This window comes from Enhydra lutris, unplaced genomic scaffold, assembly GCF_002288905.1.
Source record: "Enhydra lutris kenyoni isolate GAN:26980312 unplaced genomic scaffold, ASM228890v2 scaffoldscaffold22, whole genome shotgun sequence".
Lineage (NCBI taxonomy): Eukaryota > Metazoa > Chordata > Mammalia > Carnivora > Mustelidae > Enhydra > Enhydra lutris.
In genome coordinates, this window is record NW_019154106.1 from 38,832,080 (window position 1) to 38,852,104 (window position 20,025).

The 20,025-nt window shown below is 39.2% G+C and overlaps 1 protein-coding gene across 3 annotated transcripts in view; it reads right to left on the reverse strand.

The window, feature by feature from the left end:
• LOC111149686 (neural EGFL like 1) overlaps positions 1-20,025 on the reverse strand; it is an 836,166-nt gene that overhangs the window by 211,658 nt on the left and 604,483 nt on the right. For all 3 annotated transcript variants that reach the window (XM_022506910.1, XM_022506909.1, XM_022506908.1), the window contains one exon: positions 4,784-4,879. In XM_022506910.1, the coding sequence (XP_022362618.1) occupies positions 4,784-4,879 (96 nt within the window). The remainder of the gene's footprint in view (positions 1-4,783; positions 4,880-20,025) is intronic.

Below are 20,025 nucleotides of genomic sequence, written 5' to 3' on the forward strand. Positions count from 1 at the left end.
ATACTCAGGGCAAGCTGCTACCCTCTGTCTATGTATCTGCAAATCCTGGAGGCACAGGAAAAAGAACAGAATAAATTATCTGGCAAAAAGTCACTTCCTTTTAAGGCAGAGTTAAAAGAGCTCCAAGACCTGAGAAAAATCCAGTCCTTTTTGTGAGTTTTTATGTTCTCTGTAGTAATGATTTTTACAAGTTTAAAATAAACATAAATAATATTTATTATATTAGAAAATCCAGATAACAAAAATAAGAAAACAATAGCTACTGGAAATTATACTGCCAATGGATAACACTGTCAAACTTCTTTTTTTTTTTTTTGCTATTTATAGATTTCCCTGAATATTCCTGACCAGGTTCTTAATATGCTTTGGAAAGGCCTGCAGATTATCAGAGTTCAAAGCTTGTGTGAGTTAAATGAATTATATTTACAAAGAAGGAACCCATTTCGGAAGTTATGTGGGAAAAAGTCAAGGTCTGCTATTTTTATAATATCAGCATATTTTTTTCCCAGTTTTTTACATTATACTATGGTCTAACCTATAGTTGATGAGTACTGCCCAGTTCTCACTATCTAATTCACAAGATGTTGCTTATGACTGTATGAATTTATACAATTTAGAATTCGTGGGATATACAAATAGGGAAATGCAGTAAAATTAGCTGTCTTGTGTGTGCCACCACAGAGAACATCAGCATTTATATCCTAGTCAAAACTCCTACTAAAAGTGACTGCCTAGTATTGTCACAGAGAGATCATTTTAGAGAAAATTCCATTTAAAACATGTGTATCTAAGTTTTATACTATGAGACATTATCTTACTATGTCTATTAACAACTTCCTTCTAAAAACGAAAAAAGAAGAGGGACATCTGGGTGTCTCAACTAGTTAAGTGTCTGACTCCTGATTTCAGCTCAGGTCGTGATCTCAGGGTCATGAGATTGAGCCCCCAAGTCCAGTGCAGACCCTGGGTGTGGAGCCTGCTTAAGATTCTCTTTCTCCCTCTGCCTGGCCCTTCCCCAGTTTGTCCATGCACATATTCTCTAAGAGCGAGAGAGTGAAAGAAAGGGAGGGAAGAGGGGAAGAAGGAAGGAAGGAAGGAAGGAAGATTGATGGGAGAAGGAAAGAAGAAAAGAATAGAGAATTTCCTCTTTGTTCAGGAGAACACAAGGGTTCGGGTCACATGCTTCCTGGGTGGGGTTGAAGCATTCACATATTTACAATGTCACTGGTAGAAAATGGACGGAGAACTCTCCCAGCTTGCACATCAACCTGGTTCATAGGACCGTAAGAAGGTGTGCCTCGCATAACACACGATGGCTATCGGCAAGTCTCTGGCTCACGGATGTCAGGAATGTTCTAAATTACAGCAACTCTAAGCACTTCTAAAAAATGCTCAAAAGATGCTTGAAAATGTTTTCACTAGCAAAAAAAAAAAAATGTTTGTAATTTACTAACACTGATACATTTCCCTAAAATAATATGTGTCTATGTGCATACATATGCACATACATATATATACATATGTATACACACAACATAACCATTTTTATAAAACACTTTTTTAAATGCTACATTCAAACGTGGTGTGGTCCAGAGGAATTACTTCTGCCTCCCAAGGAATATTTGGCCATGTCAAGAGACATTTCTGCTCGTCATGACTGGGGATGACACAGCTGATGGTATTTAGTGGGTATAGAGTCTGGTGATTGGACAGCCCTCTACAACCGAGAATTATCTGGTCCACAAAGTCAATATTGTCAAGGTTAAGAAACCCTTAATTAGACATAGTTTGATACCTTGTACATAATCTCTACTTGTTCTTGATTGCAAATTTTCTTAATACTAAGTAGAAAACTTAATCTCATTCAGTTCTCAGAAGATGGTGTTCTGTTTCATGATAGGTAACCTATTTATGGATTTAGTGTACCTCTTTGATTTCACATGAGCTGTTCACCTTTGTGTTATATACCAAACACGGGTGGCTGTTTTAACCTCACTAAATTCTAGATAGGCATTTTCTTTAACAAATGATTTCCAAGATTTAACTAAAAGTGTATGTATTCTAAAAGGCTGAATGTCACAATGCGTAAAACCAATGACCAGGGGGGCCATGGGAAACATTTTAAGACTAAACATAAGTGAACTCTACATAGATTAAATGAGACCAATTAATTAGCCCTGAAATTGAAAGAAACCCAATGAAAGATTTAGTCTAATCATGCTATGAGACATTCATAATGCATTTGTATTTTTCACTTGCACTCTAAGACTCAAGGTATCCATATCACTATTCAATGGAAAACAGAATTGATGTTTATTCTTAATGATCAACATGACAAAGTAATTCAGATAAGGTATGACATAGGTTTTCAGTATTTGCCTACAATTCATCTACATCCCTTTCACACAACTGACTGGAAAATGTGTACTTTATTCTACTGACAAAAAAGTCTTGCAGAATTAGACTACTGGCCAGTATCAAATGGAACGGCTTTGCTACTAATGGGAGAGAGCGTCACATGCGGAGAAACGTTGTTTGTTTGTTTTTTTTTGATCCTACAATAACTGTGTACATATTCAGGAAAATGCAATTCTCAATCTCAAATCCAACATTTATATTAATAACGTCTACGTAGGAACCCATGTCCTACCAATCCTTGTTTTATTTTTCTCTCTGGTCTTGATTTTCTCCTTTATCTCTATTTTTCCTGCTCCACATCATGGGCCAGAATATAAGCACTGATCCAACCAACCACTTATTGAAAAGAGAAAAGGCCAGAGGTCAAATGAACAAGCCATCAGAAACTACAGTTAATTTTTCCTCAGCTGCCACTAACTCAGACCCTGGTCTAAGAGATCAATGCTCTCCCCTATTTCTTTAAAAGGTAAAAAGAGTAAGAACTTTACAGACGTTCTGGTTAAGGATCTCAATTACAATATAACAACAACTGGTTTATAACAACCTGAGGTGCTTGGTGCAAGTACACGTTTGTGGACCCTCCCCACTCAGACTTTCTGATTCACCAGATATGGGGTAGAAGTGGAGAAAACTGGATTTTAACAGGAAGTCCACACATTATCCTTGAGAAACACACGCAAGGGTTTATAACGCAGGCTTTGCACAATGCAACTTATGTTTCATTCTCAGTTCTGACACTGGCTCTGTAGCATTGCAGAGATCACTTCACCTAGCCAAAGCTTTAGTTTGCCATCTATAAAGTTGTAGCAACCATAGCAATCTCGTTTGTTGTTCATATGAACGCATTCATTCACGAGGCCTGAGATTTAACTACCACATGAGAAATCGTCTCTCATTAGTCATGATCAACATCATCACCATCACCATTCTGTCTCCACACATCCCTGTGTACTCATTTTAGGGAAACACAGCAGTTCTAGAGGAAATAAGACAAAACCTTTAGTTTGGTTTTTGTTTTGCTTTTTTTTTTTTTTTTCATTTTAGAAAACCTAATCAAAATCCAAGGTACTGCAATAAAGGCATGTGTGTTGAGGTACCATTAAATGTCTTTGCTTTTGGCAAGAACATTTCAGCTCCATGTGGTAATGCTCTCATGCTGCTCAGGAGCAGAGTTTGGCAGGTCTCTTTTTAAGGATGAGCCAATTAATATTATTTAATAAATGTGACTTGATTTGTTGATAATATCACAAAATATGGAAACAATGGCACACACATTGTTGATTTTCTTGTTGAATAATTTATGTAAAATTTGACATGTTTTTTAAAGGATCAAGCTGCCTTATAAATGTATAGGTAGCACAATGTAATATGTGGGACAATTTGGGGTATAATAAATAGGCTCATTAAAAAATGAAACTTTTAAACATAAAGGAAAAAAGAGCTTTGCTTAGATCTTTGGCATTAGATGAAGACATCCTCCGTCTCATCAGATAATAGGAATGATGATGAAAACGTTGTATTTCCACTTTTCTCTGCAATTCTATGGTAAGGGTCAAGTTTATTCCCTTCTCAGAAAAATACGGTACAGTGGTTTTACCCTAATAAAACTCATGGACAAATACACTGAAATATTTAGTTTTATATGACATAGACCTGTTGCTTCCATTGATTACGAACACTGGCAAACTAATACTGATTGTCAAATTCCACTTACACAAAGGTAGGAGGACCTCTTCAATTAATGACAGAGCTGGATTTCACCAAATAGCACCGAGTATAAACATTACCTTTACTGCAAACAGAAAGGGGCACATAATGGAATCTTACTGATGCTAATTGGCTTACATTATCAGGTCCATGAATGATAATGTTTGTAATAAACCAATATTAGAATAAAATTCCAAGGACACCCATAAACCTGCTGGAGTTATTTAACGTGCTTTTACGCAAGGAGCATGTGGTTCTAATTTAGATTCCGTTGATGCAGCAGATTGTTAAAACTTAAATAGTTGCATGTGATGCTACCCAATAAATGATAAGTAGGGCAAGTTAGTTCGTGAGGCTTTATCTCTAATTAGCACTAAAAATGCATACTGGCAAGCAGAGCGGAGAAAAGACTGGACCTTGCTGAATTAGACACACTGGAGGGAGAGCAAATGAAGCCCTATTTTCAAAGAGAAGATGCCTGTTATGTAGCAAGCAGAAGAAAACTACCTTGGGAGAGGTACATCTACCATCAAAATTGGACATATCGAGTCAACCCACAGTGCTATACCTAGAGAAAGAGATCCATTCTCTCTGGAAGTCTCTCTCTCTGTCTCCACCCTCTGCACCCCCCACCAAATAACAAAACAGGCAAGGTTACCTTTCTCACAGTGGCTTCCTGTGAATCCAGAAGGACAGACACACTTGTTAGGAGACACACAGGTTCCACCATATCTGCAGCCTTCTTGGCAGAATGCTGTCACAAAAAAAAAAAAAAAAAGAGTAAGAGATATTCTTAGATAAGATGGCACTAAGGAAACTCATGGTGAATAGTGTGAACACTGAAACAATTCTTTCTTTGGTGGATAGAACATACATACCTGTGTTGACATATTTAAAAGTTTTGGTATATAGAAAGAAAGAAATGTCATAATGCCTATTTCACTCATTTACACGAGATCATTTGAAACAACAGATATAAACTATTTCACACAGGGCTGGCACGTGTAAGTAATAGTACGAGCAGCTACTACTGTTGTTATTCTGGTTATTAACATATTTGAAATCAAATAGGACAAATTGTGTAACTAGAAAGGATAGGGTAGGAATAAAGGCAAAGGCAATTTAAATACTATTTTGTAACTACTCCCCAAACATCTTTTATTACAATATAAACATTCTTATATTGCTTTAAAAGATTTTGGGTAGTCAATATAAGTTTTTAAAGATTTTATTTATTTATCTATTGAAAGAGCACTCGCATGTGTGCACACATAAGCATGGGGAGGGACAGAGAGAGAGGAAGAGAGAATCTCAAGTAGGTTTCGCACTAAGCACAAGCTGGACATGGGCTTGATCTGATGACCTGAGATCATGTCCTGAGCCACAACCCAAAGCTGGATGCTTAACCAGCTGAGCCACCGAGGCACCCCAGATATTCGGTATAATTTTAGATAACATACATTTAACTAAACACTTACTTTTGAATATTTAAGATGTTTCCAACGATTCTATAATAAAACAATGTCTTGTCCTTAGAGTTAAAATACTTAACACAGGGAAAATGCTTCTATGGGAAAATGCAGTTTCAAAGGGTTTGGACTTTGATAAGCCTTTCACAAGCATCAAAAAATGATCCCAACCCCATCTCAGTACTACCCTGCTAGCCTTCTGAGACCAGGTTAATTTCCTTATTACCCACTAGCACAACATAGCTCCGGGAACCTCTCCTTTGCAGTACTAACTACCATTGTTCACTTACATATATTTGGCTACCATCTTCTGTTTTGTCCATTAGACTGTAAGAACCATCAGGACAAGAAACTGGGATTTTCTTCTTCTTCCCTACTGTACCACCATTTCAGAATCTGAGAACACAGTCAATGCTTAAAAATCATTGCTGAATGAATTCACCTATATTTTGCAGGCTATTCTGATCAGAAAACTATTGTTCTAATAATTCCTCAACACTTCCATGCCAAATAATTTATTTTCAAGCCTTGTAGGAGAACCAGTAATTTAGTGTGCCAAAACTGCAAAATTTCTCCTAAATGAGGATGATTGCAACTTGGTATCACAGATTTGTTTTGTTTTTCACATGAGAGCTAGGTGAGCAAATGGTTTTAATTGCAATTAGAAACGTGTCACACTGGAAAGATACCATGGTTATATTTTGCCATCATCACACAAATAATATGGCTTTAAATCTAAAAAGCTACATAACGTCTTTGGATAGTTTGACAGTAGTTCAGCTACATAGAACTTCTCACAATATTGCCATTTCCCATATCATTTAATATCACCTGGATAATTTAACGTTCTGTAGCTTAGTAATTGTGAGCTCCTTTGCATCTGCCACAGGGCAGATAGTACATACCTTGCTATCCAAATACCATTCCCCATTTTCCAACATCTTAGTACCCTGCGACTGTAAAAAACATTTACGCAACATCTGCCTTGTTATGTTCACCAAAAATAAAAAATCAATATGTATATAAATATATGCATACAAATGTACACAAAATCACTTGTCCCCAAAGATCACACACATGTGTGCTCTGATGACTACCGTTTCCAAGTAAGGTATCTAACCTATAGCTCTGCATCAAAGCTGGTAACAAAAAAGTAAAGTGGTTTTGCAAACTGAAAATGATAGATGGAAAGCTGGTAAGGAAGAGTTTCAAGTGACCCCAAAAGAAGACGAGTTTAGAAGCAAGAAGTGCAGCTTGGGTTTCTTTAGTGAAACAAACAACACTTGATCCAGAGGTGTGTGCACATATGTGCACACACACTCATGTATACACACAGATCGGCAGATTCATAATACATGTGTGCTCCTGACTGACTCGACTCTTAAGAAGAAATGATAGAGGGGTGCCTGGGTGGCTCAGTGGGTTAAAGCCTCTGCCTTCGGCTCAGGTTGTAATCTCAGGGTCCTGGGATGGAGCCCTGCATCGGGCTCTCTGCTTAGCGGGGAGCCTGCTTCCTTCTCTCTCTCTGCCTGCCTCTCTGCCTGCTTGTGATCTCTGTCAAATTAAAAAAAAAAAATTAAAAAAAAAAAAAAAGAAGAAATGATAGAGATTTTTGTGAAGAAAGCATGAGATGTTTGTGATGTTTTAAGGACATAGATGTGATAATAAATACAATGCTATGAGGATGAAATTAGTTAATATTCATAGTAAGGGCCTTTAAATAGTGTAGGGCACAACAGTGTTAAGTATCTTGTTATATAAATTTATTTGACAGCAATAATGTCATGGCTGTGAAGCATGGGACAAGGACAAATCATCTAACACCCAGACAATACAAACCCATCTGACAAGGTGTTCAGCTTCACCAATGATGTGTGAAAGGCATCCCTTGTTATTTATGCTTTAATTTCTAATACTTGTAATGGCCCTTAACGTCGTGTTATTAGGTAGGTGTTATTATTTCTTTTACAAAAAAGGTAAAACTGGGGCTCAAAAATGAAATACCCCAACTAAGGCCATACAATTGGAAAGCAGCAGAGCTCAAGATTTAAGCAAAGGCTTCTTTGGCTACAAAGTCTTGCCTTTTCTTTATATGTTATAGTACAGACTAATCTGCAATCCAATATTCACATGGGAAGCTGTATTCTTTTTTCAATAGTTCCATAATGGCTAAGGAAATGAATTATATACTGAAAGCAAAAAAATATACCAAATCGCATATGTGACAGGAAAGAGAAGGGAGGGAGGGAGTTGCTCAAGTTCATGTACATCTTATCTAATCTCCATTTTTGGCCAAGTCTCATCATGATTGACCAAATCCAGGCATGTGTGATTTTCAAATGGCAATTACCCTGGATAAAAAAGAAATTCATTACTTATTTGAACCACACAGAATATGACATAGTACTGTGAAAAACAAAACACAAAAGCAAATAAGGAAGCATGCCATCCAAAACGTGAACTCAAGATCAACTCAAGTTTTCTTTGAATACCTTCTAAGATATCCAAATACACAGGTATCCTAAACTACAGGTTGTGAATAGATTGTTTATATCTGGTTCTTCTTCCTCAACTATCAATCTAGCATTTCAAAGAAAACGATTCTGATACTCAAAAGGACCTAAAATTTGGTGCAGCATCACTTTGTTGGTGGCATAACTGAAACGAGAAGCCAAGTTACCATCACATTTCTTTCTACTCTATGAGAAGATAGGATGGCAGAATTACATGGCTCAAGTCCTTCTTCTGTATTTATTAGCTGTGTTACCTACAGCAAATTATTTCATTCCTGTGGACCTCAGTTTCCTAAAGAACAAAGCAATAACAATAATAACGCCCATGCTGTGCAAGGTTCAATTCAATTACCAGTGTAAACCACCCAGCACAGGGCATGGCAGGTGTGATATGCTCAAGAACTAGACCTGATTCTTATTCATCACCAGGAATCTGTTTTTCTTTTCTTTTTTTTTAAAGATTTTATTTATTTATTTGACAGACAGAGATCACAAGTAGGCAGAGAGGCAGGCAGAGAGAGAGGAGGAATCAGGCTCCCTGCTGAGCAGAGAGCCCGATGCGGGGCTCAATCCCAGGACCCTGGGATCATGACCTGAACCGAAGGCAGAGGCTTTAACCCACTGAGCCACCCAGGCGCCCCCAGGAATCTGTTTTTCCGAACAGCAATACTATTCGGAACACACCGGTTTGTGTGCTACATCCTGGAGATGTGGCAGTGACTTAGAAAAGATCCCTATGCAATGGAGCTTATTCTTTAATGAGGGCTCACTGTCACTATATCCTTGACTAGATGACATAGTATCATATGGTTTGCAATGGAACTTGGAGCCACAGCTCCTCTGCAAACTTGGAAAAACTCAGGCATCATGGGTATGTGGCTCTTTTGCCAACCACTTTCCTAATTCTGAAGCATGTCTTGAATAGATTGCAAATATACAATGGAATTATGAATCTGAATCAGTCATCACAGTGTCATTTGTTATTAATGTATTACCCTGGGGGAGATGCAGCACTGGATCAACTCTGAAATGGTATTGTTCTATTTTGGAAAGGACTCTGCCTTGTGCATGAAAATAAAATCTGAAAAGTCAAAATTGAGGAAGCATTAATCCACAGACAGACTACTTGTTTTACAGGCAACAATTCTCAGCATGGGAAACAAAACTTGGGCATTAAGGGAAACAAAATGAGAATGTGGGTTTGCAGACACCAGTTTGTAGATGTTCAGTATCATCATCATGTATTCAGTTTGATAAAAATAGTTTTACACTAATAAAAAGTAACAACCTTTCAAGTTCTAGACACTCTGCAGGATCCTCTTAAAGTTCTATGGGCATATATTTGGTTTCTAGGGGTACCCTGTATCCTGACAAAATAAAAGGAAACAAACATGCCTCAGCACCATCTGTTAAAAGGAAACCCTTTGCTTCTCTCCTTAAGTTCATTTCTGACCTCTCTTTGCCAGCATTGCTCACTCTGCCCTGTGGAGGTAAAGGATTTAAATTCCACTGGCAAATTTAGGAAGAATATGTATCAGGATGATGATTCTCAGGTGGGAGAAGTAGGAGACTAGGGAGAGAAGCACTGTATGTTCACAAGTATGTAACTGTTATACTTCTAGTTTTATTCTAGATAATTTGTTACTAGATGTGAATTCCATCATTTAAAAATAACCACTGAAGTATGTAAGTAAATGATAGCTGACCATCATGGACCAATGATCATAAGATGTCTAGAATCAAAGATTATAATTAAGTTGATTATGTGAACCTAAAATCCAAAAATCAGGAGGTGAGGGGGAAGGAGCTATTTAAAATCTATTCATGCCCAGCATAACTCTATGGCCACCCTGCATCTCTCTTGTGAGTAAGCCGCCTTCAGACGGAATCAGTTTTCCTTATCTCCTGAATGACACCTTCCTCCCTGGGATGTGGTTGGTAAGTTGGCCTTAAATTCTGTGTTCATTCTTAGCAAACTAGCTTGTTACAGACTGAAACTCATGTTCTTTAACCCAGTTCTGTCAATAACAAAGGGGATATCACCTCCATATTTGCTATTTGGTTTATTGCTCACCTCTTTCAGAACATGGTATGTGTCCATCAAAGACCCCCTCAAATATTTTTCGTCCTCAGAAGATGGCAGGTGGGGTCAGCGGGCTAATGGCATTTGGTGGGCAGAGGACAGGGATGTTGCTAAACATCTTGTAATTCATAGGTTGACCCTGCCTGACAAAGAACTATCTGACTGCAAATGTCAATAGTGTTGACAGTGAGGAAGTGTGTTCCAACTTCACACTATTTAAGTCTACTAGGTGTCCCCAGGAGCAAAATTCTGTTATTTTAACCCATTATTTTCCATTTCTCCCCTCCCAATTTCTCCCCTCAAAAAACAGTTTAGAATAAAGAGAAAAGATAAGAGTAAATTCATCCAGGTGGCTCGTCTGATACATCAAACCAAACATCTACATGTCCACAACTCTCAATTTTCATATCATTCTGGTTGCAAGCACACAGTCTATTGTGTAAGTTAGTATTTCATTACTGGCCCCAAATCACCTTTCATCCCTCGTACCATCTATGATTGTATCCACAATTCCAATACCCCTTTGCAAACCCCTTATCAACTGTAATAATATTAACAACAGTAATGGTGAATTCCATTTTTGGAGGACCTATTATGGACGTTATAGACAATATTCCCTTTCATGCTAACAACAGCAGCCCAGTGCATTAGACATCATCATATATCAGATGAGAAAGCTGGCTTAGAGAAGGGGAAGGTCACAATGTTATAAAGCGGTTCCCTGGGTTTCGGGTCCCACATCAACCACCTCTCTAAGCCATCCACGTGGGGCTTGCCCAGCTACCATGTGCAGATGACATGCTAGACACTGAGAAGCCTACAACGAGGTGAGAGATGGTCCCCATTCCCAGGAAGTTCACAAGCCAGAGACAGAGAGCGGCACATATAAAACCAAGCATCATAAAACATGATAAATGCTACTATAGCAGTATGAATAAAGTGCTGAGAGAACATGGAGGAGAACATGATAAATTATGCCTGGTGGACTTAGGGCAAAGCTTTTCAACAGAGCTGGCATTTGAGTTGGGTCTGGAAGAAAGAACGGGATTTTTTGCAAAGCAGAGAAGCACAGGAAAAAGGGCAGGTCAGGTCAAGGTTTGTCCTGCGAAAAGGTATTGAACAGAAGATGAAAATGAGCCAATGTTTATAACTCACGTCAAGGTCAGAGACTGAACAGCATAAGAGAATGCAGTAAGCCATGCAGGCCAGCAGGAGCATTTTAGAATCTGTGACCCGTCCTCTCCATCTTCCCATTTCCCATCCACTTCCTGGATTTGTTAGTGACCTTCAGGCATAGTACTGTCCTGCCTGGTTATCTGCATACAGACTTTTGTTCTGTCCATCATTGTAGTTATTTGGTTTAAGATCATGCTTTGCTAATCTTTTTACTAAATAGTAAGAAATAAGTTTTATATCAGAAGCCTTCACATATACACAACCAGTACCAGAAGACTAAGTCTGTGTAACGCATTTTGATATTTTCTATTGTATTGCCTTCATTGTATCACCTTGTATTGTACTGTATTTTCTATCATTTATAAAATACGGCTATGATCCAATGATCTGCTTCCCCAGCCCTCTAAGGCTGCAGTTTAAACTGTGCCCTTGTTTCATACATCCTTGGTAATCACTGTATTCTTCTAGTCTGTAGCATTCTGTGATGGTGTGGGGGGAACAGTCACTTTTAGATTAGTCTTGAGATTTTGGTCTTAGCTTTAGAAGCACTGATATAAGAAAATGTCTGTAATGCTGTTATTTTCTGCAGATGTAGTCGCAACAGATGGCCTCTGGTCTGGAAAGTCAAAATATTCACTCTATGGGATTTCATAGAAAATCTGTTACAGAAAATAAATTAGATGGGAATGGCACAGGCTGAATAAAGAGATAGTGCAACCTTTTCCATTTTTTGGAGGGGGTGCTATACATATGCTTCTCTAACTGGACTGTGAGATTCTTAAGGACCAAGGTCATATTTTTTTTGCAATTCTGATTTCCTCTATATATCACCTGGAACTCTGGTGATACTAAACTTCTATTTTTTTTGTAAATTAATTATATGGAGAAAACAATGTTTCAGAAGACAGTTTTGTGTTATGAACTGTATCATGAAATTCGAGAGGACCATTTGACCGTGTCGGATCAATTCTGTTTTTAAAATGTCTCAAATATTTACTACATATTAAGACACTAGATACTCTAATATGATCCCTGTTCTCCAGAACCTGCGAGTTTATTACAGCAGTTCTCTCTGAGGGCAATCCTCCCTACCCTAGGGGATATATGACAATGTCTGGAGATCTTTTCATTTGTCACAAATGGCGAAGTGCCACTGGTGGCCATACTAGTGGGTAGAGAGCAGGGATGCTACCACTGAACATCCTGCGTGCACAGGACAGCCCCAAAGCCAGGAATTATCCAGACCAAAATGTCAATGGTGCCAAAGGCTAGAAAAGCTAGACAATCCTTCATTTTGTCATTCAACAATTACTTATTGAACACCCTCTGTGCCAAAGATTATTCTGAGAACCAGGGATTACAAAGAATAGATAAAATATTGTCTTTAAAGATTTTATTTATTTGACAGCGAGAGACACAGTGAGAGAGGGAGCACAAACAGTTGGGAGGGGAAGAGGGAGCAGGGAGACCAATGCAGGGTTCAACCCCAGGACTCCAGGATCATGACCTGAGCCGAAGGCAGCCGCTTAATGAATGAGCCACCCAAGTGCCCTAGATAAAATATTTCATATTACGGGTCTGTATTCTAGTGGGAGAAGATACAGAACAACAAAATAGATGTGCAAGTGACAAAGTTATGTGAAAGGTAATATAGTGAGAAACAGAAGAGAGCAGGGGAATGGAGGCTGTGCCTATGGGGAAGGTTGCAATTAAACAAGGGGATAATGGAAGGCCTCACTGAGTAGGTGACATATGAGTAAAGACCAAGCAAAGAAAGAGTGAGCCATCAAGCAGAAAAGTGTTCTAAGTAGAGGTTACAGCAAGGGCAAAAGCCCTGAGGTGTGGATTGTACAGATTATGTAGTGCTTTAGAGAGCCTAGCAATACCACCGTCACAAACTCAAAGGAGGCAGAGAGAAAGAAAGGACTGCTTCTTCCTAGAAGGTCAAAGAGAGGTCCACACAACAGCAGATACTTGAGCTAAAACCAGAAAAACAGTAAGTAACTGTAAGGCAGGATGGGACCAAGGACGGTCAAGTCAGGGGTGGGGAGGAACAGCACAGACAGAAGAACAGAGTTATGGAGCACCACTGGTAGAACCAAAGAAGGACTGAGCTTGCTGGAAGACAGGCCATGAGGAGGAAGAAGAGGTGACTGGCGCTGGTAGTCGACTAACCCAGGCTTTTGGCTCTTTGACTGAAGAGCTCCTCCTACTCTGCCTTCCTCGTCAGGTACCCACACTCTTAGGAATGATTTGGGACTGCCAATATTGCCTTCTTTTCCTGCAATTCCAGTTTCATTCAGAATAAGACCGGTGGCTTTTCCCTAGGAAGGCACCGTCAACATTTGAATATGAATAGGTTTCATGAGCTAAAGTCTCTGAAATGCAGAAATGGATGAAATATATAAAAAGAAGAGTAATTCAGCAGGACATCTCTCAAAACTTGGGATTGAGGAATATTTGGCCCTGACTTTGTGCACACAGGGGTCAATCACTGACACATAAACCAAACAGCACGGGTGCTGGGTAATTCTCCTACAGAGCTTACAGCTTGGTGAGGGGTTAAGACTCTGGAAACAGACCTAGATTCCAGTCATCGTTCCACAACCCTTATTACCTGACTGATTCCCACCCTCAACTTTGGTGAGATATAACCGACATAAAGCACTGTGTAAGTTTAAGGTGAAAAATGTGTTGATTTATCACATTTCTATAATACAAAAGGATTACCACCATGACCTTATTTTGAAAACTGCTTCATCTCCTTAATTAAGCATTAAATTCCTTATCTGTATAGTTAAGGCACTGGGAGAACCTTGGGCATACTGATATTACCAGCATCAAAGAAGTAGTACATATGAAGTACTTGTCACAGTGCCTACAAACAGTAAGTGCCCAATAATGGTTAGTTCCTCTTAAAACTGTCAGTCTCCTTCCCTCCAGGTTAATTAATAGAATGAATATATTATGTTTTATTAATTATATTTAATTTATTATTAATAAATTTAATATATTATTTGATGTAACACAGCGAATATAGTTAGGTCTTCCCTGAGTGGTATAAAAATCAACACCAGGGTTTGAGAGCTTCTTGAGGCCTAGAATCAATGGCAAGGAAAATAATACGGGTTTAAGACAAAACCTAGGAAGAGGAACCGAGTAAGAGGTGGCGTTCAAACTTCAAAAAGCAAAATTCAGGAAGTTAGTTAAGGACTCCCTACGATGTAAAAACTAAGGCAACAGTCAAATTATACCTTTGCAACAAAAACTCTGAAAGCAATTCATAATTCGGTGTTCGGCATTTACAGATGCGCTAAGAAATAGGAGCACAGAAGTGCTATCCGTGGAAAGCAGTTGAGGAGAGAGCCCAGGTGAGGGGGTCAGAAGGTTTCCCGCTGCACCACCATATCGGAGCCAAGACATAGATTACCCTGGGAGGTCACAGTCTGGAGACTTTCAAGAAATAAATTCCAGCAAGCTCTCCGAGGCAAACGCAGTCTGTGATTTTATAGAACCACATGGAATGAGATGTTAAATCTTGAGTGAGATATGAATCCAGGCTGCGGTGACAGTAGCTGGGTCATTCGGGTGGACCAGAGTTCCTGAGAGGGCTTTTCCATTTCCTACCCACCTCCAGCCTGAAATCAGAGCAATGTCTCAGATTCGTAAGGCATTTTGTGCTTTTGTGGAAAGAGCGCTGGGCAAGAATCTTAAGAGGCGGTTTGTCATGGCGCCTTCACTCTGTAATGAACAGGGACACGGAGAGGAGAGAAGTTTGATGACTTGCCCAAGAAAAAAAGTTAATTATGAGGCAGAGACTGAGAATTCCAGGCTCTGGGATGCTGACACAGCCTCAGGTGCCTGAGAAGTGATGCCAAATCTGAACAGTGGGAGAAGGCTTGTTCGGGTTTTTTAAGGGGTATGTGGTGTGGGGAGTGGGGCGGGGGGTGGGTGGTAGAAATAAGGGAGGAGAGAAAGATGAGAAAAAGAAGAAAAGAAGAAAAAGAACTGTCTTAGCGATCAAACACAGCAGCAAACACTGCCCTCCTCATCCCTGTCCTTTCAAATACCTAACACAGACACCTCGACGGTCAGATGACACACTCCAGGACACGGGCTGCCAGGCTGCAAATTTCAGGTCTTTTTCTAGCTGTGTAACCTAGAGCTTATGGAGAAACACCTGTAAACATCATTTTCCTCATGACAGAATGGAGAATTAAAACGGCACCTTCTTTGTATGGTCGTTGTGGAGAGTAAAGGTTGCTGTAGGTCAAGCGTTTAGAGCCAGGTGCTCAAAGGATATTAATAATTCTTGACGCTATTATCATTAGTTTTGTACTTACACTCACAGAAGGGAAACCCACCTAGGGAAAAAGACACTGACATGGGCAATTATAATGGTAAACGAGACCCTAACTCACAGGGTTACCAGGCTGTTGTTTGCATTTTGTGGAAGGGGTGCTATTTTTCACTTCCGTGCTTCAAGGTCCCAAGCCAGAAATTCAGAATTAGAATTATTAATTATCATGTTGTAGAATGCAAAGCATTCCAAAGAGCTCTGCTTGCTGGAGGATTCAAAAACATATATTTGACCTTTCTTTGGCTGCCTTCAAAGTCAGAGCCCAGGGTCCTCTTAAGTGAGCTTGTCTGATTAATGGCTGGGCTCATGCTACACATGCCCGCCAGGCCTCGAGCCTTCGCCACTGCCTGGTTATCTGTCTTTCTAGATGTTTAGCTATATCTCACCTACAACACGAGCTGCCCTCATTCCAGTGTTTTTTTTTTTTTTTCAATATTCCTCAATATGTTTTACCAAATTCTATCATAAACAAAATTCTCCTTTAGATTACTATACTATTTCACATGCTTCTCCACCCTGTAATGTCCTTCCCTCACTTATCAATTCACCCTTTAAGACCCAGTTCAAACGGCACAGATATTTCCTCTGCCTTGTTACCCTGAATCTTTGCTGTGATCATAGCCTTTAGAAAAAGTACTGCTCATTTACTATATCCAGACAGTGCCTTAATCGTTTAACAGTTTATCTCTTTTAATCCCCCCCCAAATGCTATAAGGCAGATGTATTACTTTAACTTTATAAACAGAGGCCTGAAGAGGACAAATGCCTTTCAATTTCACACAGCTCTTGAGAGGTGAGGCGCCTCTCACATTGTTTTGAAAAGACTGATGTACTGCTCCCCAAGCTTACAAAGGAACAAGAACCCTGAAATCCTCATTTCTGCCTTTCTCTCAGTGCCCAGAACATGGCCTGCTATACATGAGGTAAGTGGACAGTCTGTGTCTTTAATGACTGGAAGGATGACAAGTACAAAGAACCTTCTTTGCTCTAACCCCTACTCCCTTGTTTGTGTCTTTCCTCTTATGTCCAAAGTCTTCATCATACTGAAGAAACAGAACCAAAGTTTGGGAAATAGCTTAATCATGTTTCTACCTCCTAACATTACTTTACTGATTCCATCAAAGGAAAAGGATCTTACTAGAAGCAGAAAGACGACTCCCTGGAGATAGGTCTGCCCATCCTGTATAGCAATACTCTACTGTGCCCCGGAGCATCCCGTCGTAGCGGGTCATCTCAGGACCCCAGCTCAGCCATATCCCTGTTGTCTCTACCTGTTCAGATTATCAGTTTTGTCCTCCCTCTCTTTCCAGCTCTTAAGAGTTTAACCTTCTGAACCATTTATCTCCAGTATAACCTGGGTACTCCTCAGACCCGTCTTACTCCGTAGGCTCCACCTACCACCACTGGCAGGGTAAAGCACTTGGGAGGCAGGCCGCCCTCGGGCTCCCAGAACTCTGCCTGGAAATACCGTGCTTAGCTCAGCTCAAAGCTTCCCTCTTTTTTATCATTCATTAATTAATTTAGAAGATTTATTTATTTATTTATTTTAGAGAGAGAGCGAGCGAGCATGCGTGGGAGGAGAAGCAGAGGAGAGACAGAATCTCAAGCAGACTTCCCCACTGAGCACGGAGGCTGACTGGGGGCTCAATTTCACAACCTTGAGACCATGACTTGAGTCAAAATTAAGAGCCAGGTTCTCAACCGACTGAGCCACCCAGGCGCCCCAAATTTGTTTATTTGAGAGAGAGAGAGAGAGAGAGACTGAGCGTGCGATCGAGCACACACATGAAGGGGAGGGGCACAGGGAGAGAGAAACTTAAGCAGGCTCCATGCAGATCTGTGCTGAGCCCAAGGCGGAGCTGGATCTCACAACCCTGAAGTCACGGCCTGAGCCAAAAGCCAAGAGTCACGCGCTCAACCAGCTGTGCCACCCAGGTGTCCCTTAGCTCAAAACTCCTAGGAAGAGAGATTAAACGGAAAGAAATTTCTTGTTAGCAATAATGACTCAGCATTTAATGTTATGTGTGTCTAGAATTCTGTTACAAGTTAAAATTGAATATCTTGGGGGAAATAGCATCTTTGGTGAATATCTTCTTATGATTTTATTCCTTAAACAAGCCAAGTTCTTTTCCAGTTCAGGGTCTCTTCATCTGTTACTCCCTTTGCCTAAAATAGTCTTGTGAGTAGACTGTGGAAGGACAGATAGGAATTTCTCAGGTGAGTAAGAGGGAGCAAGGCATTTTAATGCATATAATGAATATGCCATTGTTTTTACCTGTGCAGCATCTCTTTGCCATTGACAGTAGCACCATGTACTCTAATGTCCCAAATCCCTCTTATCCCTGCTCTTAGTTCTTGTGGCTTAGGCTGAGTTCACTGCATGCCCTGTTCTAAGAATGGACATATATGACTAAGCCACTTCAAAGGGAACACTTTTTAATTATATTATATTATATTTTATGTTATATTTTATTATTTTAATATATTTATTATATTTATACTATATTATTATATATTATATTATGTTATATATATTATATATTTTATATATTATTTTATATATATTTTATAATATATTATACATTCAATACATAATATATTATTATAATATACAATATTATAATATATAATCATATATTACAATATATAATAATATACAATATATAACACAATATATAATAATATAATAATATATAATGAAATATATAATAATATAATATAATATACAATATATAATATATTATTATACATTATAATATTGTATATTGCAATATATTATTATGTATTGTATTATATCTTGTAATATATAGTGATATTATATATTGTAATACTATATATATTGTAATATATATTATATATTAATAATATACTAATATATATATTATTATATTATAGGGTTGGGGGTGGTAGGAAGTACTCTCATTTCAATGGACTTGCTTAACAGCTCTGAGTCTGAAACTGCCAATGGTCATCTTTCCATATGAGGTCGGCCTGAGGATAAAATCTAGCACATAAAAATTTAGACTGAAGGAATGGGGAGAAAGAGAGAGCAGTTTTCTTCATGTTAATTCAGAAACCTTGAGTCCAGCAAGGCCTTTTTTACTCCTGCATTGTCAGTTTAATGAGCCAATAAACTCCCTGGTGTGCCTGAGCCAGTTGGGCCAAGTATCACCTCAAACTGATCTATTTTGTACTAAGACAGCAAAAAACAGGCTTTGGGGACTTCAACTAACTCAGTATTGGTGGAACCGAAAGTACTAAGAGAAAAGTGACAGGAGACAGGAGAAGAGAGAGGTGGAAGCAGACTGTGAGCTTAAGTGGATAGAAACTCATGTGGTAGAGCACAGTGCCTGTGATTGCTACTGCTCGTGGTACAGTCCTTCCGGATGAGGTGTGAAGGGCTGCGAACAATTCAGAGCACACCACCAGCCACCTGAAGAAACGGCTCTGAAACATGAAGAAGCCACTGGGAGAAGACATCTCTTTGAGTAAGATCATTGTGAGCAGTCAGCAAACCCACACTGCCCCAGATGTCACATAATGTTGATCCTGCATGCTCGAGTAGGTGGGAAACTGTTCAGTAGTGTGAAATACAAAATGGCTTACAATAAAACTAGAATCTGTGGTCAGCAGGTATGTGTTCATGTCCCCAGGATCTCTGATCATATACCAACCGGGTGGCCATGGGAACATCACTTAGCATTTATGAAACAGAGGTAACGACTCCCCCCACACCCTGCCAACTTCCCAGGGTTTCAGAGAGGTCCCACTAAGATATGGATATGGAAATGCTTTGGAAACTATGAAGCTCTATGCAAGTCTGTGACTGTTAATGTTGTCAGGAGATCAGGGATTGAGGATAGATTTTGACATTCATTTTCTCTGTGAGACTGATAAAGTCATTAAATTCTTGGATCTCATTTCACTTCTTTCTAAGAAGAGACTGAAACTCCACAGTATTGAGATGTTCCTTCCAACTATAACATTATCTCAGAAATTCTCCAAGTCTGCACTCCCCTTTCGTGGAAAGATGCCAATTGCCCAAATTAACAAAGTGGCAAATTGGGATTTTCTGGAAGGCAAAAGCCAAGCTACTTCTGAAGTTAGAGCCCAATCATAGGAAAATATCAGAGCCAGCAGCACTTAGAGCAACAACAATGAAAACAGAAGCATAATTCCCAGTGTTAATTCTGAACAACAAATAAGTTAAATTTGCATCAACTATTTGGTCTTATAAAGCAGTTAGTTCATTGTGCATTCTTTGAGAAATACTTCCATAAGAATTGTTTAAAATTAAAC